The following is a 26,092-nucleotide window of genomic DNA, read 5'->3' as shown; positions in this document are numbered from 1 at the left end:
TTTTAGCTACACACCACTTAATCAACAGACACACACACATTGATTTGCTTCATGTTTTGACTACTGCTATGACCAGCTGCAAAGCTGGTAACAGAGACGTCCCGGTTGACGTTTCTGTGTAGTATGGGGCTAGCCCAACCGAGGGGATATAATGTATAGGCCTGGTGGGTTCAGGGTCTTTCATCTTACATCTGCCTGCGTGCAGGTTGGAGGTGCAAGATGCCTGAGTGTGTAATGTTAATTTTTACCTGTGTTCATGGAATAAATCAGCACTGTTTTGTAGTTACTTGGACTGCCTCATCTCTGAGTCAGTATGGTAAAAAGTACTGAGTACAACATTATATTGTTACAAGCTGCACGCCTCAAGAGCAGCATTGTTCAGATTACAACACACAAACAAGTTGTGTCAGAATGTTATATATGTTCTGGCATAAGTTGTTTGTATTAACTATGAATTATGTTAATGTATCCAGCAGAAAGGAAAATCCACTCAGCAACATCCCCTAACAATTGCTCATTTAATTCTTTTGTACATGCCTTAAATTCAAAGTACTATATCAACAACTGTGAGTGGGGTGGTGTGGCTCCTGTGAGATAAGCTCTATTTCAGTGAAATAAATAAATAACTGCAGAAGTGTTTACAGCTATATGAAATCATATTTACCTGATACTCCTCCAGCCACATACACTGCCATCATCAGTCCTACAGAGAAGCCAATGTGGATGGTGAGCGGGTCACCGAGGGTGTTTCGACTGAGGGCGGTCTGAGCAACTGAACCACAACCGAATAACTGACAAACAGAGAGAGAGAGGACAACAGGTTTTTGCTCCATCAGAAGGAAGCTTTATGAACATCTCTGAAGATCTGGACCTCAGCAAAACAAAACAAAACAAAACAAAGCTGAGATATGTGCAGCATCTCAGACTTAATAAGCTCAACTATAAAATCAGTCATTAACCAAATTCTCCTCAGGAATAATCAATACAGTATTAACATATAAACACAGTGCATAAAGTGCACTATCTTCTAATGTCATACACACGTTTTTATCAAGGTAAGTTCTACTTACAACCAAGACAAATGTTCCCAGGAACTCTGCCAGGAATTCCTTGAGTATTCCATGTTTAAGAACACAACGCTGCCTCATGCTTCTTCTGTGTTGTAATTCCAAGTATCCCTTTGTCAAACACTGTTCAAACTGCCAGAAGACCAACCAACTCGAGTTGATCAAAGCATTCATATCAGATCTCCACCTCTACCCAACCACACCCATTCAGCACAGGCCATTGACCAGTATGTACAGCCATCACACTCCTCTCATCAGCCAAACTGTGACAGCAGAGGCCAGGCAGGGTGATTGACAGGCATGCTTTGTACTGTATTTCCTTTACATGTAAATCAGTTAATGATTTATTCATGTTTATAGCCACAGACAAACTCTTAGATTTACAGGAACATCATACAACTGGATTTATTTAAGGTGTAATACTTTCTGGAAGTACACTATATAGAGTATTTATTCATTAGTTTGCACCATATTAACTCACACAGCAATGGAATAACTTAGGAAACAAAAAATCTATTTGGGTAAATATGTCTATCATATTGTAAAACATCAGTTTGTTGTTCTTATACATAGTACCACAAGAGGTCAGCCTTGGCAAGCTGCCATGCTACTCACAGCTAGAAGCACTATGAACACACCCCTGAGTTGTTATAAGAGTTATGTTGAACTGTTAAATCAAGGATTCATCGCAGTCTTGGTAAAGTCCAGAAGTGACTTTTGGTCAGTTTTTATTACAGGCCACTCAGTCAGATCCAAAGTCGTCCACGTCGTTCACACTGTCGTCCACAACCTTAATGAGGGAAGGTGATTTCTTCTTGCGCCTGTTAAAGCAAAAAATAAACTTCTTGAGTTAAAGAACGCCATGACTTAATGAAATGACAGTCAGTGGCAGAACCTGAGTGGTAACCTCATCTCGTTCTGCAGCGTGCTCAGTTGGCCGTGAAGCTGCTCGTTGGCCTCGAGCTGGTCATCCAGTTCTCTCTGCAGCTTCTTCTTAGCATGTTCCAGGCGCTCGATCTCCTCCTCTGCCTGATCCATCTGCCTCTTCGCCATCTTCAGCCTCTGTGTCAGCTACAAAAGTGAGACATTGAATCATGAGTCAGCTCTGCTGCTCCTGAGTACTTGACAACTCATTTCTTTCTTTATAGTAAAAGACATCTACCTGGTCCGTCTGGGTTTGAAGGTTGATGTGCTCCTCATCCGCATGCATCTTCATCTCCTTCACCTTGCGCTCCAGTTTACGGTTTGCCTGTTGCAGGCTGTTGTTATCCCTGAGGGCAAAGGCACCAAGTAATCACATCACTGCTGCAGCTTCCTCTAAATGGACACCTTCCCAGTGTGCTTGGACCACAGGGAAAGTGATGAGTGGGTTCATTGCTCGACAGCTCCATCATGTATCTGATGGAACCATTATCCTAAAGGTTAGCCTGTGCTGGTACAGTATGTACAAACTCTGTATACATTTACAGCTACAGTATAACTAACATCTGTGAGCACATGCCTACCTTTCTTCACCTTGCAACCTCTCTTCCAGTTCCTGAATGCGGCTGTTAAGCTTGGTGAGGACTGAGTCCTGCTTGGTCTTCTGTGACCCTTCCAGATGAGACACTTTGCTCTTTAGGTCTTTATTCTGATAGAGGAAAAGAAAGAGAAGAATGTCACAAATGAGCCAGACTTCAATCTACCATGTCAACTTTTTGGTCACAGGCAGCACTATGGAGACATGAATATTTTTATGAGTGGCCCCCACTTTTGTTTGTTCTTGTGCAAGGACATGTATAACTTTATTTATATAGCACTTTTCAAAACAATGTTACAAAGTGCTGTACAGGGCTGAGGCAGAATTAAAAAAAATACAATGAGGCAAATAAAATTAGACAACTAAAATACTCACCCATAATTAAAATTAGGAAATGTATCTAAAAGTAACTTTGATTTTCTTTTCCATAAATGATTAACCTCCTAAAAATAACCAGTCTGACTCTGTTGATCTTCTGCTTTCATTATGAACCATCTGACACAATTCATAACACAAGGTCCACTTGCTGAAAATTGTCTAGAGGTTTCGGTCGAACCTCTTGGCCTTTATCAATGCATGCATTTACCTCAGTTTTCAAAGTGCCATCAAGGTTGAAGATTCAAATATGTGCAGTAAAATGTGATGGTAGCGTACTCTAGATGCTAAAGGCTAATGTGCAGTCATAATCATTAGAATCATGTATGCACTAGAAATATGAAATATAAAAGATAACATTAAAATATTACAAATATATGTAACATAAATATTGTCGGGCAGCACAGTGACGTGGTGGGTAGTGCTGTTGCTTCATAGCAAGAAGGTTCGGGGTTCAGCCCTGGCCGACCTGGTGCCTTTCTGTGTGGAGTTTGCATGTTCTTCCTGTGCCGGTGTGGGTTCTCTCTGGGTACTCTGGGTTCCTCTCATAGTCCAAAGACATGCAGCTTAGGTTGACTGGTAACTTTAAACTACCCATAGAAGTGAGGGAGTGTGTGTGTGGTTGTCTGTCTCTACATGTCAGCTCTGTGACTGACTGGCGACCTGTCCAGGGTGGACCCTGCCTCTCACCTAATGACAGCTGGGATTGGCCTCTTTAGGACAAACAGTATAGATAATGGATGTTTGCTGCCAAGTGTTGAAAGTGTGAGCAGTCAGGGGTCAGTACCTGTCTCTCCAGACTCATCTTGTCACACTCCAGGTCCTGCCTGACTGCTCTCTCATGCGTCAGCTCGTTCCTCATCTGATCCATCTGTCACACACAACCAGCACTGTTACAGTCATATGCAAATATTACAATGTAAGTCTTTATTAAGTTAACAAGGGTAGGTCATGTGGGCGCTGAACCACTCATTTCTAACCATGGAGCAAAATATGGGCTTGCACTTTGTATGTACCACCTCCCATATTGACAAAAAAGGTTTTTTTTTCAGGTTCCAGCTTAATTCCTAAAACCAGAGGAAATGCTATCTGGTCTGAGTGACTACGGTATATAAGATCTAAATCCTTTTTCCTCTCTAATAACATCCAGAGGCCCAGTGGAGGGAATGTGAATAGCTGCTGTTTTTTTGTCTTTGCCCTGCACCCAGCACAGTATTTTGTATCAATTAGTGTGCACCACTGTGCTCCCTCCCATGAACGGTGGCCAACTTTACAGGCACACTGAGGATGTGAGGCTCTTATGACATCATCTGAGATGAGGAAACATACATGAAGTCAGAGACATTCGGTCATATTTCAGGGCAATCAGCAACTCTGAGCACTCAGCCCTGCATCTGTTTATGATAAAAACAAATGCAGGGCTGGGTGTTCAAACTTAAGAAACTTGTGGGAAATAATGATCATTAGCAAATACAAAACAAGAGCTTTGTGTAGAGGGAGTGAACCTGCCTGCTCTTTGGTTTTGTCTAACCGTTCCATCAGGCGGTCAGCACTGCTGCGCTCATCATTAAGATCTTCTTCCAGTTGACTGATACGGCCCTGTGAGGATGTCAAACCATTATCAAGTTAATTTACATTACACTACCCAGCAATGTTTACCAGTACAGAAAACATGAAGAATCTATCCCCAGAGGCTCTGGTTAGAAACCAGGGCACAGGGTAATATAATGTATATGAGGAGGTGGGGGGGTGGGAGAGATGCACTCAGACAAAGATTAGAGCTTTTAAAAAGCCTGTAAAGGACTGTGTACGGTTTCTTTACTGATGTGAGTGTTTGGCTATGGAATGGGGGTAAAAAGTGAAAGAAGATTCCTGAGAACGCCCAGACAGTTCTGATAACTTTTTACAGTAAACATGCGCTGCCTTGGTCGATATGCAGTGTCAACACTGAGCACACTGGTGTCAGTGTTTTGTCATCAGCAGTGTTTTGTCATCAGTGCTGAGCTGTGAGATGTTGTTGCCATGGCTCCTTTCAGCACCTATACTGTAGCTCACAGGAACAAGTGAGTGCAAATAATGGCACCTGGAACATTTCAAAACATGGGAGAAAGGAAAAGTATGTTTGAATGCCTGTTTTGCTTCTCTGCAAATCAGCAGTGACAATAATCTTCACTGAAGCACATTGAAATCTGAAAAAGACAGTTTGATAACACTGAAGTCCCCCTGTTTGGCATTTAAAGGCAGTTTATTCGTTTTTCGCATTGAGGTATATTTTCGGCAATAATTTATTCATGTTCATGTTAATGCACCTGAGAATTCTTCTACATCTTCTGACAACTTCTTAATTCAGTAAGTTTCCCGAGTGTAAGTTGTTCACCTCCAAGATCTTGACTTGCCGCTCTCTCTCTTCCACCATGGCTGCATTCCTCTCCTCCAGCTCCTCCACCCTCTGCTCCAGCTGCCGGCCCCTCAGCTGGGCCTCCTGCTGCTCCCTGCGACATTGCCGCACATCCTCCTCCAGAGGAAGCAGCTGAACAGAGAACAGGATAAACATGAGATAAGGTAATATGCACCAGCTGGTGTTGGACAGTGGTGAATCAGTCAGACAGTGCTAGTAAAACCAGGAATTTATTGAGTTTGATAACACATCTGATTATTTCACCCATTTTGATCCCTTTGCACCTCCCTGCAAAATTCTGAAACAAGGGAACATAACTCCTTTTTACCATTCCATTATTTTGTTGACGACTAAGACAGTTAAACCCACATACTGTTGAATCAGAGAGACAGTGAGTACCACACCTCTTCCTGCAGTTTTTTGGCTGCCTGTCGGGATTTCTCCAGCTCTGCTCCCTTTTCCTGCAGCTGTCTCCGCAGCTCGGCCAACTCCCTCTGACTCCTCTCTCTGGCCTCATCAACCTGGTTCTGAAGTACATCTGTAGATGCCTCACACTCCTCCATGATGCTATTCATCTGGCCAGACAGATAAACAGTGAGATAAGTGGAACTATGCAAGCACAAGCTATTTCTGCTGTTCTTGTGTGGCTTCAGGGTTAATATGACAGATCTTTAAGTTGCATTTGGCTCCAAAAATGGTGAATGTTCTCAGTGGGCCTAATAAATTATCCAAGTCCACCTCTTACCTTCCTCTGCAGTTGCTCCACAGCCCTATCGTGCAGCCTCTTCATATCCTCCAGTTCAGTTTTTGTTTTCCACAGCTCCTCGACTTGTTTCTTCTCCTCTTTGAGCTTCTCTTTCAAGTCCCTGTGCTCATGATTGAGTTTGGTCAACTTACTCTGGAAAACAAATGCAAAGAAAAGGAAGAGCATTTTCAAACCTGTTTAAAAATCTTGTACCACTAGGCCAAATCCACATGCCCCAGCTGTTTCTCTAAAGCTTCACCTGCAGCTCCTCCAACCGAGTGAGCAGTGACTGGTTGGACTGACACATTTCCTCCTCGTTCCTCCTCACGTCCTTTAGCGTTTCTTCAACCTGCTGCTTTTCTCTCTGTGGAAAAACACAAAAAACAACGCACCAGACCACACCACTTAGAAAAATGTAGATAAAACACTTATATAAAAACTTGAATGAAATGAGTTACACCTTCTCCCCACCTCCAGCTGCTTTGCTCTCTGCTCCAGCTGTCTCTCTGTGGTTTTAGCTTCCTGGATTGACTGACCGAGCTGATCCACCTTGGTGCTGAGCTCCTGCACCTTTCCTCGCAGCTTATCTCTTTCCTGGCTCAGCTCCTTCAGCTGCACCTTAGCTGCAGCGCTCTCCTCCTCTGCCTCTACCTTCTTATAACCCAGCAAAGTGTTACTCTAAGAGACAGGATGGAGTAACACACAAAGAACATGAGAGGATAACCACATGTCATCTTGTGGAAAATAAAAAGAAATCTAAAGAAGTGATACCTCTTTAACCAGCTCTAAATCCCTGAGCAGTTTCCCAAGCTCCTGATCATAGTCATCCTTCAGAGCAGCCATATACTTATCATGGGACTCCACCTCCTCTTTGAGCGCCCCCTTCAGGGCATTAAGCTCCCTTTCCCGGTGGTGCAGCACTTCCTCCTGCTCCTCCTTCACCTTTAACATCTCCTGAAAATCTGTACGGAGCTGTGCCACGTCCTGACAGACATCCATCATAATACAACATCACTAACTCAAGTCAAGTGAAGAGGTTTTACAGCTGCTGTTGATTTGTGAAGGGGGTGTCTTCACCACCTGCTTTCATTTACCTTCAGAAGCACTTCTTTCTCTGAGTTTACCAGCTCTGCCTTCTTGGCTTGGTCCAGCTCATCGTGCATCTCAGAGAGCTGCTGCTGAAGATCTTTCATTTCGGTCCTAGATCTTTCTTTCTCTGCCTTCATCAGAGTCAGCCTGGTAACATGCAAAAAACAAAGCCTTGAATTTGACAGAAATGTCCATTTGGACTCGAGGATGAACTGATTCGATTTTGGTGGTCAAAGGTCAAGGTCAGTCAACTCATTTCTGTCCAATACCCATAAACTTGACTAGCTGGTGGAGACATACAACTGTGAAGCAGTATTCTAGCTTACTCTTTGTTTAGATAAAGAAGCAGCTCTACATTTTAAGGAATGCACCTATTTGCTTTATTTTAGAGTTAGAAGAGAACGCTGAAACTACTCTCATGGTTCTATGGTAAATATGAATCAACACAGAGTTAAATAAGACAACATTATGCAGAGTTTCTGGATGTAGGAGGTCAAATCCTTACTCCTGTTTGGTAGTCTGTAGCTCTGCCTCTATTTCAGCCAGTCTGTCCCTGAGTTTGGAAAGTTCAATCTGAGTTTTGGCCAACTCCTCCTCAAGTTTCTTCTTCTCTGTCCTGGCCTTCTCACAGGCTTTGGCTAGAGTCTTTTCATTCTGCACAATACAACAACAGAAAGAAACATCATCAGTCACAGGATCTAGGAGTGAGTGGTCGAGAGGTCAGTCAGCAGGATGGAACCTCACTACACCTTTATCTCATTCTCCAGTTGTTGCTGTAATTCAGACACTTCCTTTTCCAGCGCTGCCTGTTTCTCCTGCAAATGCTTCATCTCAGCTGCAAAGTCCTGCATATTTGAAAAAAGAAATGTCCAACAACATGGTATCATTAGGAGTTTCAGACAAAAACATTAGATTATGCAACTATCAGCACTGGTAAACATCTCATCCCAGTACTCACTTTCTCCTCCTCCTCCACATTCACAGCAGTTTTCCACTTGAGCTTGCTGATCTTTTCAAACAGCAAGTTAACTTTCCTCTGAGTGGTGGAGTCATCATCAGTCGTCCTGAGAAGCAAGAAAATATTTCACACTAAAGATGATTAAATTAAATGCAGTCGTGTCCCATCTAAACAAAGACATGGCAGTGTAGGCATCTGAGTGGTGTGAAATTGTTTTGCTTTTGAGGGGAAAATGTGTAAGGGCTTTCACTCAACATGCTTTGGGCACACTTTATTACAAAATAACAGCTCTATTTCATTGCATGTTTGGAAACAGACACTGATACCACCATGTGAATAAGTCATTTTAGCATGTGTTGCATTCCTTACTGCTGCGTGTTTGAGCACACACAGCTGGAACAGCTTATCTGGCTACACTACTCATTGGTGAAAAAACTTTTTAAAAAATCAATTGGACTTAGATTTCTAGTTCGAAGACATTTCACCTTTCATCCAAGAGGCTCCATTCATTCTATTCAGTTCTGTTCAGTTCTGTTCAGTTCATCAGAACTGATGAAGCCTCTTGGATGAGAGGTGAAACGTCTTCGACCTAGAAATCTAAGTCCAGTTGAAGTTTTCTAAGTTTTTTCAGTTTACTATGACCTGGATGACTGAGAATCTGCACAGACACTACACATTAGTGGAACTTCAGTTACTACTGCAAGTGCACACTCATTTATTAAGTTGTTTTAAAGGAATACTTCAATATTTTGTGAAATATACTTATTTTTCTTCTCATCAGAAACTAGAAATGAGAATCTCAAAACCACTCTCATGTATATACAGTATGCTAAGCATGAAAATAGAACTAGCAGCAAGTTAGCCTAGCCTAGTTAGCCTAGCCTAGCAGGGAGGAAAAGCAAGCATGGCTCTGACTAATACTAACAAAATATGCCTACTAGCACATAAACTGCATGAAAGTGCTATCAGATTTCTCATTTACTTCTCTGCAAGGAGGCAAAAAACCGTATATCCAAAAAGACTGAACTATTCCTTTAACCAAACCAGCTGAAATCTGCAGGGAACGTACCCATCTTTGAGGTATGTGAACACAATTTGTTTAGCTGTGTCCTCCATTGGATCCGCTGGCAGTTCTTGCTGTCCTTTCAGAAGATCAGGAGTGACCTGGTTAGAGAACATACGGCAAATAAATACAACCTCTGAAATGACAGCTGTGTTCTAAAACAAATCTCATTACCTGTGTATCTCTAGGATCAGATTCATCAGTCTGGTCACTACATGGTCTGGATATGGAGGTTTTCTCTGCTCTGTGAAGCAGTTTTGTAGCCTGTGAAGATAGCACCTCTTTTTCAGCTTTGACCAGCAGGGTGGTCTTGCTTTCATCTCTTTTGATTGCCAAAGTGGCCTCTCCGCTGAGGAGTCGAGCCCTGGCTGACCCGGGAGGATATATCCCACCTAAGGTCTCACCCCTGATGCCTCTCAGAGATGAGGCTTTGCTGGAGGAGGAGGATGAGGAGGAATCTGAGGTTCGACCACTGTCCACGCTGCGTGACCTTCGACACTGCTCTGGGTCCAGCCTGTTCCTTGGGCCACCCCTCCCCCTCCGCTGGCTGCTGTTGAACTGGCTTATTAGTCTCCCCACTGATAAGATGGATTCTGTATCCACTGAATTTGCGGACCTTGCAGAGACGTGCCCACCTGAGGGAGGCTCCTTGCTCTGGGTCACCTCACCTGGGCCTTCCTCTGGGCCCTCAGCTGGCAGAGGGATTCTGGATTTGGTCAAATTAGTGGTGTGGGTTGTCTCAGGAATAAGGTTGGGGTGCAACTGTCCAGGTCGTACAACTGAGGATGTTTGTGAAGGAAAGACCTGGTTCAGATTATTACTTTTAGGGTCATAAGGTCTCAGAATCTCTGGGTGTTTCTGATAATGAAACGTGGAGGAGTCTGCAGCCCTCTGCGTCTCAGTTGGAGAATGTCTTTCTTCCACAGACCTTCTCACTGTACCTGGGTTGTACCCTGTCTGGTGAGTGATAACAGCGATGTCCCTGTGGCTCTCCTGGCCAGAACTGTTCAGGACCACGTAAGGATGACCTTTAATCCCTTGAACTTTAACCATCACTCCAAACAAGTTGTCCTGGTTGCCTCCAGGACTGTGCTGCTGCATCCTTATGTCTGGAGAGTTGCTCAGTCTGTGAGACTCCATCGTGACTGCACTGAAAATAGACAAGTTCGTTAAAAATGGCAGAGACTCATCCTGTGCTATCCATTTAAAACTGATGCATAAGGCTATCCAAGCTGAGGTTGGTGTTTACAAAACACTGGAGCAGGGTTGGCGCCTCAGTAGGACAAACTGATAGACATGCAGGCAGCTCCTCATACAGCTGCACTCAGCCATCATGAAGACACAATAAATAGTCACTGACAAGAGCCTGATAGTGCTGTGCAATGAAAACAGCTCCTTTTGTGTGCTAATGACAGTACACTATTGTGCAGCCAAAGCTGGGACAACTCCACGATGACTACAACTGGCTGAGGTCTCTGAGGTGTCGTCACCCACCTCATGGTTTAGCACTTGAGTATAATGTTTGTCAACAAATATGCTACTGTGAGACTGAAACACAAGAACACTATAGGTGTTGTGCTGCAGACAAAACAGGGCATCTTCTTAAGAGCACCATCATGAGCATGACTGCTTTACACACCAGTCATTAATACGGCCCAGGAGATCGTTGGCTGCCCTCTCCTCACTCTGGAAGAACTACACAGTTCCCACTGCCTCAAAAAAGCCCAGAACATCATTAAGGACACTTCACACCCAGGACGTTCACTCTTTGAACTGCTGCCATCAGGTAGACAGTTCAGAGCAATCAAATCAAGGACCACTAGATTCAGGAATAGTTTTTACCCAACAGCAGTTACCACACTCAGTGCTGCTAAAATATAACATGCCTGTGTGTGTGTGAGGGGGAGGGTGTGAGAGGTCTGTTGTTTATCTAATTTTTCTAGCAGTTCGAGAAGTTTTTTATATGGTCTTATTTCATATGTTATGTTTCTATTGCTGAGGTTACTGTAAAATTTTGTTGTGCATGTTACAATGACAATAAAGGATTATCTTATCTTATCTCTTACCAGTAGTAGCACTACAGACTGCAGCTCGTTTAGTATGAGCAGTTAAAAGTGTTATAATTGTAGAAATTCACTTTAAGAAAGACACTCGCTGAGCTAGCGCTTCAGATCATCATGACATCTGCTGAAATTGACCATTTTAGGGCATTTTATGCTTTTATTAGAGAGTTGACTTGAACTCTGTGGAGATGATATGCATCAGTGTCCCCAGACTCAAACCTGGCACGATGGGATTTCACAACCAGCATCTTATACCCTAAGGCCACTAGGGCGACCTCAATTACATGCAGTTTTTGAGGTTGTAATTTGTAATGTTCAACAGCAACACCATAGAGCAGTCAGGCTACCTAAGAATAAGAAGAATCTCTGGGTTGCCAGGTGGTGGAAAATCCTCCTCCAGCATAACACTTTTTTTTTTGTCTATTTAGCAAACTCTAAAATTCATCAGAAAGTCCACTCAGCCTATTTGACCACACAAATCTATTTATTAACAACTTTAACTTATTAGCACTGGCTACTTATCAAAAGGTAACCAGTCTGACAGCTCACTTAATGGGCCTTTTTTAATGATATAAGTGTCATGCAAAAGAAGATTTTTATACAACCTGATGACTCAAATGATGTTCCTACTAATAATTGTTCCCTGAAACCCCAAATGATTCAATAACCATTATTTGTGCTATAAACAATAGGCCTACAGCTTATAAACCGAGCAGCAATAAGTATGGTTTATTAGAAAGAGGCAGAAAAAGTCTAAAGAAATTGTTCCTGCAACTGGTCAGTAGGCTATAGGATACTTCCAGGTAGGCTAGCTGTCCGAACTGCAGTTATCCAGTTAACTTGATGAATTTCACTGTTAACTTTAGGCAGTGATGTAAAGTAACTAAGTATATTTACTCAAATACTGTACTTAAGCACAATTGTGAGGTTTCTGTACTTTGCTTGACTATTTTCATTTTGTTGCTATTACATGCTTCGACTTCACTAAATATTGTACTCCATTTATTTGATAAATTTAGTTACTAGTTACTTTTCATAATCATATTAATAATAAAACATAAACTATAATCATAAGTTGTTACTGATTACAGGTGGAAAATTGACAAGCTATATCCAGCAATATGTAAAGTCATTCAAAATATAAGCATATAAAGTAGTTACATCAGCTCCACCTTCACCAGCTGCAACATGATGTGCACAATAACGCATCAATAACTATAATCCAATATTATGATATACATTCATGTGTAATGTACTATTCTACATAATGAATAATACTTTTACTTTAGGAACTTTATACATATATTTTCATATTAATACTTTTGTACTTTCACTTAAGTCACATTTTTATGCAGGACTTTTACTTGTAAAGAGTTTTTTTACACTGTGGTACTGCTACTTTTACTTAAGTAAAGAATCTGAGTATTTCTTTCATCACTGAGTTTGAGTTAGTGGACAGTTATGGAGAATATCCTATACAAGTAGGGTACATCAAATTAAACACTACAGTCCCGTTGAATGAGGCTATTATGGCATAAGAGATAAAGTAAAGGTGAAAAAAGAAAGTTAAGATATTTAAACCCACTCAGCACTAAGCAGGCTACGTACAATACTCTACAAACATGTTTCTACAGAATCAATAACATGTTTCTTATGTTAACGAAACGTGTTATAAAGAAATCGATCTGAAACTTACCCGCTGCGTGTCCGGTCTGAAGCCGAGTCCTCCTCCTCCTCTGTACGCTCAGACTGTCCTGCCTTCGCCCGGACACGACCACGCGGTCCCGCTCTGAGAGGCGTTCACGGTCCGCTCTGTGTCAGGAACTAGCGAACCGCTGCTGAGTCCTTAACTAGAGGTAATAGCCTGTATGAACTTTGTTGGAACCTATAAACGATGAGAATAATAAGACAGGGCCATCTAAAGCACTGTAACACTGTTTATAACACACTAGTCCTGAACTGTGTGGGACATTAGACCAGTATAAGTCTTGTCTTGTTTTTAAAAAATGATGTAATAGGTTCCCATATATAGGTTCTGAATTTGTGTAATATTTTGAGGCATGTTATGACATATAGAGACCTTTAAGCAGACAGGAAATGAGGGAAGCACCCAGGGGTGTTGCTAGACATAAAGCTGAGGTGTTCCTAATAATCTGACCCTCTCATGTATGTACATGAGAGGGTCAGATTATTAGGAACACCTCTAAATATAATATAGTCCAGTACAACACCACCTTTAACTATGACCTCAATAATAAGCGCATAATTGAATTTATACATTTATGACAATTTCACCAAAAACTTAAACATTTTGACCTTCATAAACACTGATGTTAACACTTTGTTGTTCATAAGATGAAATGCAACCTGACTAGACCTCCAGTCAGGTGGAAGCTGGGTGAAGATCTGCTGGTAATTAACTGTAGAGCTGAAGCAACTATTTGATAGCTACACGTTCACTAATAATAATAATAATAATAATACAATAAATACTGCACATGCACATTTGTGTCATTCCGGTCACAGCCGGGTAAGCGGCAGCTCCTTCATGAGTCAGGCTTGCATTAGCGAGTCACTGAGATGTATTTCTGTACCCAATAGTTTGACCAATAAAGGTATTGTTCTCCGTTTTCTTTTAAAATGGTTACTGCAAATCCAACTTTATGTATTACTGCGACGACTTTACCGGATGATGTTACATTTAAGTTAACGCAACTTGAGTTATACAGTATATTGAATGTTTTGTTCTTCTCATAAAAGTTAGCCTGCTGGATTTTTGAAGGGAGTTTAAAACATCTAATGCTGGAATTAGGTGTGTGTGTGTGTGTGTGTGTGTGTGTGGAGTAACCGTTGCAACATATTACAACTGTTTGAAAAAAGACATTTATTGCTACATTATCATTGCTGACACATGCCCGTGGACTAGTTCCGATTGTACATATACTGTACTGTACAACTGTATATTATGTAAAGATTATTTCAGATTTTTTTTTTTATCAGCTTAGCAGTGTGATAAGCAAAGAAGACATTAGCTATACTGTAATACTGTATTGCCCAGACCATGAAATGTGGCTACATCTAGCAAAACTGCACAAAAACTGTTTTGTGTAAAATGAGAATTACAAAAACAAACAGAGACACTATTAACATCACAATATTTGTATAAAATATAAGTTACATAATTTAGAAAAACAATGAAACATTCTATTTAAAAACTCAGACATGCAAAGAGCTTTGACTACACCGGAAGAGCATTAATTACACTGAAAAGAAGAGGGGATCTGCCCACCAGTGTTTCACTGAAGTGTCAGCTTGTTAACAGTGCTATGACACACATATACAAATAACAGAGGAGGTTAAAGAACATTCTAGGAGATCTGTTCATTCACAGAATGGTCAAACTCCTACAATACTTTCTCTCTCTTTCTCACACACACACACACACACACATCACAAGACAAATGAAATCGCTGTCTGAGCACACAATTGTGGGAATGTCAGTTCTCTGGGCTCGGTGGAAATCTAGAGTGTACATAGTGAGTAGTGATACACTGTAAAAGTCAGTCAGAAATAGATCTGGCTCTGCCACAAACAAGCTGCAGATGAAACATCGTCATTACCGGCTTTCATCCATTCAGATATATTCAAACAGAAAGACAATCGACAAATATACAAAATACTGTATGTACAAAACATCTGCAGCATACAATGCATTTGTCTGTTTAGGCACAAAGTTAGAAGTCCGTTTGGGAAGTGAGGAGATGATTGTTCAACTGCATCACACTTTACAATCAGAGAGGTCGACCTCTCCACTCTGGTCCAAATTCAGAAGAAATCATAGGCGCCCAAACACATCTGGATGTTCCTGGGATGCTCTTCACTCAGCATCTGGACATCAAAACACAGCCATATAAAAAATAAAATAAGATGTTTTCTATGACTACTGAAAATCATATAAGATGTATTGTATATCTCATTTTGGAAACATTTTACTCATATCAAACTGTCTAATGTAAATACTTGATGCTGGGCCTGATGTAGTTATTATCAGATGCTCAGAGGTGGCTCAAAGAGTTTGCTGAATCTGTCAGACTGGGATGAAAAGCGAGATGCATGGACTGTGGATCAGTCATGACTGCAGATGCCTTTTCTTCCTCTCTCCTACGCAAACATGCCGCCTTTGGGTTCAGGTTCCTCTCTGTGGGATTCAACAGGCAACAGGTTAGAATTTAACTTAATAAAGAAATGTTCAAATCCTGTTCAAAGAAGCTTGAATGCTGCACTAATCTATCTTTTTATACTAACAGTGATTCAGATGACTATGTGTAATGTGAAAGCAGCGATGCACTGACCTCTGACTTGTTGTTCCAGGCTGAGGATCACTGCCACGGCCTGGTGCAACACCAGCAGCTTGGTCTGCGGCTTCTCACTCTTCAGGTGCAGCTGGCACATGTGACCCAGCTCCTTGAAGGCCTCGTTGATGTCCCGTACACGCAGACGTTCACGGGCGTTGTTAGCCATCCTCCTCTCACGCTCGCGTTCAGCCTTCTGCTCCGGGCTCAACTCCTCATCCTCATGGATACTACAACAACAGCAAGGGAAATACAAATGGTGTTGTCTTTTAAAGTTATGTTAAAATGAATATTCAAGCTTAAGTGACCCCAACTGAAACTGTGCTGGTGACTTATACTGTGGATTTCTCTGCCCTCTGCTGGTCACTGAGCTGATATCATGTTACTGAATCTCCTGAGGTCATTTGATATACTCTCATTTACTCTGTGAAAATGGTTTACATAGGACACTGACAGCAGTCACACATTTATAAATTAATATTTCATACTGGAGAGCATTTATGTTTGTAACCAGTTTTTTAGAAAATCAGTGTCAGTGTCATGGAGAAGCAGTGGTTAGTGCTGTTGCCTCACAGCAAGAAGGTTCTATGTTTGAGGCCCGGTGCCTTTCTGTGCGGAGTTTGCATGTTCCCCTGTGCCTGCAAGGGTTCTCTCCGGGTACTCCGGCTTCCTCCCACAGTCAAAAGACATGCAGCTTAGGTTGACTGGTGACTTTAAATTGTCTATAGAAGTGAGTGAGTGTGTGTGTGTGGGGTTGTCTGTCTCTCTGTGTCAGACCTGTGATAGACTGATGACCTGTCCAGGATGTACCCCGCCTCCTGCCCAGTGTCAGCTGGGACTGGCTCCAGTACCCCCGCCCCTGCGACCATCTTCAGGATGAGCGGTATAGGCAATGGATGCATGGATGTCCATTCTTAGTCAAGAGGTGCTTTTTGTGTTTACAACTGTTTTATTTCCTATTATTTTATCATTGGGTCTAAATAAAAGCTCAAAACTATGTCCAACAGAAAAAGAATCAGAATCAGGAATTTGACTCTGGTACAGTGGATCTCTATGTGCTTTGTCAGGCAACAAGAAAATACATGTTTAAATAAGAAAAAGTTTTTTAAAAAGTCCCCAAAACAATCTATTCATAAATGCATATTGCATATATTTATACAATATACATATATACACATTGCGGTATTGTAAAAAAAACAGAAAAAGTTTTGCCCCCATTTGTGTTTACATTGATGTGGTTTCCATGTACAGTGCTGTATGTTGTTGTAGCAGCTGTTCTTATTCTTCTGTTTTCCTCTTTTAATTCAGTGTGACTTAATGCAACATGAAGAAGAACTATGAGGCAGAGCCAAACAAGCTGGCCTGGGCACAGCTGTCCTTCACAGCAGGACAGTATTTTACATTAGTGAAAGTAAATGGAAAGAAAGCACTAATCCTGGCCTTTGAGTGAGACACTTTATTTTAGAAATCTGTTTTGAAATCAGCACAATAAATCTGGGGCAGTTTTTCTATTTCAGCAGCTGGTTTTAAACACCAGATTATTCTGTCTGAACTGGTGAGCAAAGTAAGAAAGTGTGTGTGTTTACCTGTCCTGTGTGCTGTTTTCTCCTTGTGTTTTGTGTTCACTCTCCTCATCTGATCTCTGACTGTCAGAGCTGTGACTGTGATTGGTGTGCATCATTTCTTCCCTTTCCCCACTCTCCATCTTCAGCTCCAGATTACCCTGAACACCCAGGCCTCCTGTGGGAGATTTACAAATTGTAGAAATTACACACTGAGACACTGCTGAAGTCTAAAAGGTTCATACAGACACAGTGTGTGAGATACATGAATGCTACATTGGATAGAAGGGAGGAATAACTAGCATTTACCTCCACTTTGCATTGGCTGAAGTGTGGGCCTCTGTCTGACTGGGTACGGGTGGCCATTTTGTGTGTGGCTCTGGAAGGCTGAATGGTTGTTGTTCATACTGACAGCTTCAACCTTTATGACACACAAAGTGCAGGATGAGATAAGGGCAATATTGATGTGTTCACAGGTCATTGGCTGAAAATTCAGAATGTTAGCATCCTATAAATGTTGAGTGTGAACGATACTGCACCTCCTTAAATGTTTCTAAGGAGGCAAATCTGGCTCAGTCAGCATACAATTTAATCCAGTATAGACCTCTTAGATCCAACCAGTGGCAAATCATAAAGCCAACATCTGCCCGCTCAGTTTCTGATGAAATCATAAAACCAACATCTGCCCGCTCAGTTTCTGATGTAACTGAGAGTATATCTCTCACTCTACAGAATTAATTTAGTCAGACTTTCTAAATCCTTCACATAAAAATACTATACACTCACTAAACATTGCCCTAATTCTTTTCAGGAATAATTTACTCCTAGCCAAGACATCATTTGGAAAAAGTGAGAGAATTTAATACCCCTCAATCAAAGGATTAGAGTAAAAACCCCTTTCTCCTCCATATACTTCCACTCCAGCTGGGCTAAAATCCCCTCAGCAGGCTGAAAGGGAAGCATGCTGGAACGGGAGTGTACAATGCCGGCGTTCCCTATAACCCCAGAATGGAATTACAGTTGGCACATACTGTACACTCTCCATACAAGTGATCTCCCATTGTGCTCAGTTTCCTATTTCAAAGAAAACAACCTTTACATGAGGAAAACATGCAGGCATAGTAGGTGGAAAATTCCTTAGCCTGAATACCAGCACACACACAACATGGAATTTCCACACACGCTTTCCTTAAGTACTTCATAATGGTTGTTAACCATGGCTGGAGTGTGACAGGAGACTGGCAGAGTGCTGGCAGAGCCCACGTGGCTGTGGTGGGCCTGGTTCATCAGGCCTTGGATGTCAGTGGGCAGACCCTCCGTGGGACCAACAGCGTGGTTCCTCAGGACATGGATCACATCGTCAAGTCTGTCTAGGCGGTCCTCCACCTGAGACTGCAAATGCCAAGAGACACAAAATTAAAATTGTACTTTTTTGTGGCATTTGGCACAAATGTTAAACAAAGTGAATTGTTTCAAAACTAAAAGCCAGCATCTTTGTGCACAGTTTTGTATAATATAGTATGTATAGTAAGTCTAAAGTCAGATTTTACTTTGACTTAAGCAATAAAACTATAGTTGGACAACAGGGAATTATGTTTATTCATTTTCTTGCCAAGAGTTACATAAGAATAATGATACCACTCTCATGCCTGAGTGTTAAAAGTGATGCTGCAGCAAACAGCTGGTTAGCTTAGCATGAGGACTGGAAATAGCTAGGCTGTATATTTATATCCTTCTACCCTTTATCCCTATATGAATAAGTTATTTAAACATAAGTAACGTGAAATTAAATTAGATTTTTACCATTGATATAAGTGAGGACTCATAATGTGGTGAGACTGGTGCCTGAACTGAACTCCGAGGCCACATGTTTGTGCCTTGGAGGAAGAAGACAACCAACACAGAACATTAAGGGTTTGAAATATACCAATAAATAAATATTTCTCTTTGAGCTGCATCGACAAGTGAATAGTCCAGTTTACCTGCAGGGTCAGGTGCATTGGGCAGTGGAGATGGAGACCTCACCGGTGTAGATGTGCTGGAAGGGAAGCTACTGCTGGTGTGATCTGGGGAATAAATCTGGCAGCAGACATGGAGAGAAAGGGAGAAAGAAGGAGGGAGTGAAGGAGGGGGAGGACCAGGGGACCAGGGCATGGATCATTTTAAAAGCGCAACTTGTCATTTCTGCGTAAGGGTTTACAGCTGCTGCCACAGCCTTTGGAGCAAACTCGTAACCTGAACTAAACTCATCAATTCTGGTCATTTTACTAGTCAAGAACCAATAAAAAGTCCAGCAGTATGACCGTAGCTCTCTGCTGATATCTACTAGCCTGTTTCTGGCAGCGAGGAACAACTATTTCCCTTTTGCATTATACCATTATACCCCCCAGGGCTTGGTTTAATGCTGTGGTCTGACTGTTTGAACATAACAGGGCTCAGTTAAACCTGTCTAATGGGATTTAGGTGGTGTATACTTACAGATGCCAGAGCTTTGCCCAAGGTATCACCTGTCTGTGAACCTCCTGATACATTTCCCTGGCTCCCTGAGACTGAAAAATAATAACATCAAAACATGTGAATGAAGGAAAGTTAGGCCTGAGTTTAACAAGCAGTGAAGAATTTTCTCCTTCTCTTCACCTGTTGAATTTTCTGAGGCGTTGACTGACAGAGTGCGTGATGCCGTATTGTTGCAGTGGAAAGTGGACATGGGTGGGAGACCCCTGTTCATATCAGCGGCCATCATTGAATGTGGAGAGTAGTCCTGAACAGTAAGCAAACACACAGTTAAATCCACTGGGGTGACAGAGTGCAGTGCTGTTAGCATCCTAGTCCGTGCAGGTAAGCCTCACCAGGTGACTGTGTGGTGGCTGCAGGTCGCTGTAGCTCCCCTGCTGTGTGTGGCGGGCTGTGGCCGTTCCCACTGCACCTTCATAGCCCTGTGGGTTCAGCCCATTTACAGCATTCCAGATGTCAGGCAAATTGCTCATCCCTTCTAAAATGGATAACAATATGTCATAGTCTGTATGGGAAAACCATATAGAATACAAGGCTTGAATGCATAGAAAGCAAGATGTCCTCGCAGCTGGTGATAGATATTCATGTTCTTTTTAGATTATTTGAGCTCACCAAAGAATGTGCTTGTGAACACATTGTTGGGGGCCTTGTTGGATGGATGTGAAGATGTGTTCTGGCTGATGTCATCATTTGTGGGAGACTGCCCATATACCTAAAATGAAAAACTTGGCATTGTCAGAAAGCAACTTTGAACCATGAGATAACCTATATCCACAAACTTTCTATGTGGCAGCATCACCTTAACCAGTTTTACTGACACAAGTACTGTGAATGTGGGCGGAAGCAACAGTATTATGAAAACAAAGCAGAGAGATGATGAACACTTAGCGCTATTTCTATAATCCATAAGCTGCAGATCCATGCACCTCCTCATCCGGATTTAGGAGCCATTCACCATGAGAAATCCCTGCCCTAATCATGATCAGGTTCGACTGGCTTCAGAAGACAGATAACTCCCTCCCTGAATTACAGGCCTTGTCATATTTTGTCCTCAGAGAGAAACCAAACAGAGAAGTGGCTCTCACCCTAATCGTCCTCTCCTGCATGAAAAATCAGAATGTAAATAGCAAACAGATCTTACCTTTAACCTGCTTTTTTGTTTTTGTTTTTTTACTTAAATTAAAATTGCGGGACTACAAACTGCACATATGCACATAAAACACACCAACACATGCTCACTCACTCAAACCCACCAAGAGGTCTGGGCTGCACCTGCACCTCCCTCCATTGCTTTGATGTGCCCCAGGAAATGAAAATAAACCTCCCTGTGCAACATCAATGGGGTGTCAGTTACCCGGACAACAAGTTCTGTAAAGCAGGCTATTAAAGACTCTCTTGAGTATGCTCGTGTAAGCACACTCACAGGCACACACACAAAGACACACACTTAAGCATACGCACACATGCAGCCATGACCCTGGCTGGCATGAGTCCCATGGTGATTGTGAGCTAGGCCAAACAGAGGAGCCCCTGCCGACACTGGGCCTGTCTGAGCCGCCATGGGCAGCATATGGCGCAGGATAAAGCCAATTGTCCTCCTTACCATCAGCATAGCAGGCGACCCGTTAATAATGGTCACACCCCCGCTCCAGCACGCCCTCTCTGGCCCCCGGTGGAGAGGGGCCATCACCATGGCATCCACTTTCAGCATAGCATTGATTTAGGAGCCATCAGTCATGGTATCACAAATGATAAGGGACTTTTTTCAGCAAATAAAGACCACACTTAAAACTAGGGAAGGAATTAGAATTCTATAAAACTTCATATCTGCTTGAAATAATGTTTTAGAATATGTGTCCTGTGTAGCATTCAGCTTCCAGCTGAATTTCCTGATGATCTAAAACACATAAACTAGTCAACAGCTGCACTATTTTTTCTGCTGTAAATGTACAGAGCATTATGATGCTAGATGAGTAAAATATCAACTTGCTATTCAGGGTCTATGTTGTGTTCCACTGTAGCCAGCCAACTCCTGCCACAAGCCACATGCAACCAATTTTCTGCCTCTGTGATCCACGATGCCTGGATATGGTTAGTCTCACAGAGATCAAAGCAGCCTTTGATAATGGCTGCAATGGTGGAGGGACTGCTCCAACACAGCAGGGTTAAATCAAATAGAAATAGCAGCAATCTGCTTCATGTCAAGATGCTTTTTGCTGCAAGGCTTGACTACAGGGTGCTCACCTAACAGGAAGCATGAGTCTCACTGGTGCATTTTAACATGGGTCTGCCAACATAAAGCCACAAGTGACTAAGGGCTAGAATGAATGATAGCATTACTGTAGGTCTTGTGCATGGGAAATACTTATGAATGGGTTGATTTGTGAATTATTATGATTCATAATGTTAGAGAATTCCATTTATGTAAACTCTACAAAAAACACTGACTAAAATGCACTTCATAGGTAAGGGAAAAAACAACCACACAGTAACATTTTAACCCTACAATAGTTACACAAAGTCTTGCAGTTTGTGGAGCTTCTCAATCACCCAGACAGCTGCAAGAAAAACTTGCAGTTTTTGCATTAACTAAGTTCCAACTATGTTGGAACCACACAACTCATCCAGGCAGTGACATGGACTTATTCAATACAAACTATAGACATCACACCTTTAAAACAAGCCACTCTTTCTGCCTCTCTTTGTCGTTGTGAACACACACATGCAGACCAGCCAGATGAAACTACCATGTATCCCAACATGTTCTCTGCAGAGTAGAAAAGATTTCCCACTAACCCAAAACTAAAACTGTGTCCAAATGAGAACATATTTAACTATCAGCTTCTATCTGTTATATAGGCCACATACATACATTGCCATAAATGTGCAATTCTTAATGATGCAGATCTATTAGAGAAAACACTGTCCAAGCACTGTGAACAAATTAAGCTGGAAACTGGTGAATCATTGGAAACAACAAATAAACATGATGTCTGAGAGCTCAATTTATGAGTGCAACAGCATCATCACCAAACACACTGACAGTGTCAAGCAACCTCTGGGAAACAAAATATGGATATACATATGAAAGGTACTCACTGGTTTCATGTTGTAGCAATACATCAATGAGTTGCTGCCTGTGCTGGAGACAGGATGAGCACAGTACATAACTCTGTCTGGTTCAGTGCAAGACTCCAGGCTCACAGTACAGTCCACACACTGCTCTTCTCTTCGAGTCTTTACTCATGTGTACACAGTCCACATGCACTCCTTCTCCTAACCTACCCCTGCTGGTCATGCAGCTACCCGCAGACAACTTATGCAAATCTGGGCTGGACCATTCAAGGCACAGAAAGGGGTGGCCAAGGGTTGATGCTATTACTGTAGTACAAGCCTGGTCCAGTATAGTGTCAGCATCTATTTTATTTAATTGGATGAAAATTCAGATCAGAAATTTAGGTAGGTTTTAGCATTTGGTGTTTAATGTGCATTTAAGAAATCTGTTCATGCAAAATATCATGAACATATATTAAACTTGTAATTATCAGGGAATTCCCCACCCATGCATGATCAAACACCTTGACCACATCAGAACCAAAAACAGCCATCATCACTGTGGGTTATAAATCTTGCCATCAAAGAAGATGTCATCATGACACCTTATGCTATGTGTAAAATTACAAACAGGTTCAGAAAGCCTCCTCAGGATCAACGAGCTGTGATGACGCCATGAAGATTATCCCCTGTTAAACAGGTAGAGGTTTCCAGCAAACACCCCTGTCTGACCTACATTTACAAATAGAACCAAGTCTCAGTTCATAGGCACGTGTGGCATGTAAAGGTCCTCTAATGGCTGGGTTAAAGGTTATTTGTACATCTGGGTGATCTGCTAATGAACAATTGTCAGACATCCTGTTTGAGGAAACCCACTGATTGCTGGTCTGGTGCTGAAAATCACTGTGACCTACTGTATGTGTACAAGCCAGAGGGTAAAATTTTTTACATTAAAACACTTAAACAACCAGAATAGAGGGTATTTAACCATGACAAGAAGGTGATGTGCTGAATATGTGTTCTATTGTCTGAATTTTACATGAGTGGGAAATAAACATTACACTTGCTGTGATTCTCAGATCTGCAGTGTAGCACAGTGTCCTGGGAAAGTATTTTGTCCTAGAGAGATCTCACAATCAAATAAATCCCACTGAGACAACAGGAACATATTCATATATACAGTGGGTACAGAAAGTATGCACTGAGACAACAGTGGAAAGTATTCAGACCTTTTCACTCTGTTATATTGCAGCCATATGCTAAAATCATTTAAGTTCATTTTTTTCCTCATTAATGTACACACAGCACCCCATATTGACAGAAAAACTCAGAATTTGACATTTTTGCAGATTTATTAAAAAAGAAAAACTGAAATATCACATGGTCATAAGTATTCAGCCCCTTTGCTCAGTATTTAGTAGAAGCCCCCTTTTGAGCTAATACAGCCATGAGTCTTTTTGGGAATGATGCAACAAGTTTTTCACACCTGCATTTGGGGATCCTCTGCCATTCCTCCTTGCAGATCCTCTCCAGGTCTGTCAGGTTGGATGGTAAACGTGGGTGGACAGCCATTTTCAGGTCTCTCCAGAGATGCTCAATCGGGTTTAAGTCAAGGCTCTGGCTGGGCCATTCAAGAACAGTCACGGAGTTGTTGTGAAGCCACTCCTCCGTTATTTTAGCTGTGTGCTTAGGGTCATTGTCTTGTTGGAAGGTGAACCTTCGGCCCAGTTTGAGGTCCTGAGCACTCTGGAGAAGGTTTTCGTCCAGGATATCCCTGTACTTGGCCACATTCATCCTTCCCTCGATTGCAACCAGTCGCCCTGTCCCTGCAGCTGAAAAACACCCCCATAGCATGATGCTGCCACCACCATGCTTCACTGTTGGGACTGTATTGGACAGGTGATGAGCAGTGCCTGGTTTTCTCCACACATACTGCTTAGAATTAAGGCCAAAAAGTTCTATCTTGGTCTCATCAGACCAGAGAATCTTATTTCTCACCATCTTAGAGTCCTTCAGGTGTTTTTTAGCAAACTCCATGCAGACTTTCATGTGTCTTGCACTGAGGAGAGGCTTCCGTCAGGCCACTCTGCCATAAAGCCCCGACTGGTGGAGGGCTGCAGTGATGGTTGACTTTCTACAACTTTCTCCCATCTCCCGACTGCATCTCTGGAGCTCAGCCACAGTCATCTTTGGGTTCTTCTGTACCTCTCTCACCAAGGCTCTTCTCCCCCGATAGCTCAGTTTGGCCGGACGGCCAGCTCTAGGAAGGGTTCTGGTCGTCCCAAACGTCTTCCATTTAAGGATTATGGAGGCCACTGTGCTCTTAGGAACCTTAAGTGCGGCAGAAATGTTTTTTTACCTTGGCCAGATCTGTGCCTTGCCACAATTCTGTCTCTGAGCTCTTCAGGCAGTTCCTTTGACCTCATGATTCTCATTTGCTCTGACATGCACTGTGAGCTGTAGGGTCTTATATAGACAGGTGTGTGGCTTTCCTAATCACGTCCAATCAGTATAATCAAACACAGCTGGACTCAAATGAAGGTGTAGAACCATCTCAGGGATGATCAGAAGAAATGGACAGCACCTAAGTTAAATATATGAGTGTCACAGCAAAGGGTCTGAATACTTTCCATACCCACTGTATATACATACTGTATATTTATTGTCTTACTAACTCTCCAATGTTTACACTGAAGATGCATGGTTTTTCTTTCCATAACATTTATTTCTATTTAAATTGGTAACTAAATGCATACTGTGGCTTCCCAGTGCATGGCCTTTAATGTACAGTTAGTGTAAAACAGTCATGTATTTGGCTCTCAGGGTAAGCAGTGCAGTTTGTGCAGCTTCCTTAAAGTTACTGTTTAATCCTGACTATCCATACTGGTGTTAACTGGGTTAGGAGGTCAACCCATTCATCTTCAACAAAACAATTATTTGTGGACCTACAGCAACATTTGTTTTCATTACATTAAGATACAAATTATAATAAATAAATAGCAAAAATCCAGAAATACTGAATGACCTTTTCCTCTGACAGAAATCAGTTCTCCTGTCTGACACATTAAGTGTGCATAACACAAATACACTTATCTTGAGTAAATGATCCAAGAGCAAGTATATACAGTCCCCTAACCCTGAACTTTGCATCAATCTTAGTTAATTGCTGTCTTGTCAGGAGTGCGATTATTCAAACAGGTAATGCAAATGTTAATGAGTTCAAATTTGCATATCTTTATTTTCTCATGGTTGAAATGTCATTGGTTATGACACTTTATAATGAAGAATGCCACTCCTGATGGCCCCCTGATACGCTGCTGGCCATTAAGAGGC

General features: G+C 42.0%; 3 protein-coding genes across 6 annotated transcripts in view; all 3 read right to left on the bottom strand.

Moving 5' to 3' along the window:
* LOC109974479 (aquaporin-9-like) overlaps positions 1 to 1,355 on the bottom strand; it is a 5,813-nt gene extending 4,458 nt beyond the window's left edge. The window contains exons 1-2 of the mRNA XM_020624684.1: positions 1,071 to 1,355; positions 665 to 791 (exon numbers count right to left, since the gene is read on the bottom strand). Coding sequence (XP_020480340.1) covers positions 665 to 791; positions 1,071 to 1,241 — 298 coding nt within the window. The 5' untranslated portion in view covers positions 1,242 to 1,355. The remainder of the gene's footprint in view (positions 1 to 664; positions 792 to 1,070) is intronic.
* A 150-nt stretch (positions 1,356 to 1,505) lies between these two features.
* Positions 1,506 to 13,069, bottom strand: LOC109974469 (cingulin-like protein 1). Its single transcript, XM_020624674.1, has 19 exons — positions 12,974 to 13,069; positions 9,389 to 10,364; positions 9,221 to 9,315; positions 8,152 to 8,257; positions 7,943 to 8,038; positions 7,699 to 7,847; positions 7,199 to 7,340; positions 6,876 to 7,088; positions 6,576 to 6,782; positions 6,364 to 6,468; positions 6,105 to 6,257; positions 5,764 to 5,934; positions 5,339 to 5,491; positions 4,471 to 4,560; positions 3,749 to 3,832; positions 2,573 to 2,697; positions 2,230 to 2,338; positions 1,975 to 2,138; positions 1,506 to 1,888 (listed from the first exon to the last, which is right to left on the bottom strand). The coding sequence occupies exons 2-19, from the start codon at positions 10,352 to 10,354 to the stop codon at positions 1,810 to 1,812; spliced, it is 3,207 nt and encodes a 1,068-aa protein (XP_020480330.1). The 5' UTR covers positions 10,355 to 10,364; positions 12,974 to 13,069; the 3' UTR covers positions 1,506 to 1,809.
* A 1,118-nt stretch (positions 13,070 to 14,187) lies between these two features.
* Positions 14,188 to 24,261, bottom strand: LOC109972491 (transcription factor 12-like). 4 transcript variants are annotated; one of them, XM_020621418.1, is made up of 13 exons: positions 24,246 to 24,261; positions 20,318 to 20,417; positions 20,041 to 20,183; positions 19,829 to 19,952; positions 19,670 to 19,740; positions 19,174 to 19,270; positions 18,995 to 19,068; positions 18,389 to 18,583; positions 17,501 to 17,612; positions 17,216 to 17,369; positions 15,630 to 15,859; positions 15,298 to 15,475; positions 14,188 to 15,165 (listed from the first exon to the last, which is right to left on the bottom strand). In XM_020621418.1, exons 1-12 carry the CDS (start codon positions 24,249 to 24,251, stop codon positions 15,333 to 15,335), a joined length of 1,449 nt encoding a protein of 482 aa, XP_020477074.1. In that variant the 5' UTR covers positions 24,252 to 24,261; the 3' UTR covers positions 14,188 to 15,165; positions 15,298 to 15,332. The 4 variants fall into 4 exon arrangements, with proteins under 4 accessions (XP_020477074.1, XP_020477049.1, XP_020477065.1 ...); XM_020621393.1 differs by lacking the exon at positions 24,246 to 24,261 and adding an exon at positions 22,805 to 22,968; XM_020621409.1 differs by lacking the exon at positions 24,246 to 24,261 and adding an exon at positions 22,805 to 22,968 and having other exon boundaries at positions 18,407 to 18,583.
* Positions 24,262 to 26,092: the final 1,831 nt, after the last annotated feature.

This window comes from Monopterus albus, unplaced genomic scaffold (assembly GCF_001952655.1).
Source record: "Monopterus albus unplaced genomic scaffold, M_albus_1.0 scaffold7.1, whole genome shotgun sequence".
Classification (NCBI taxonomy): Eukaryota; Metazoa; Chordata; class Actinopteri; order Synbranchiformes; family Synbranchidae; genus Monopterus; species Monopterus albus.
The sequence above is the reverse complement of the archived record's forward strand: the minus strand, read 5'-3'. Positions and strand labels throughout refer to the sequence as shown.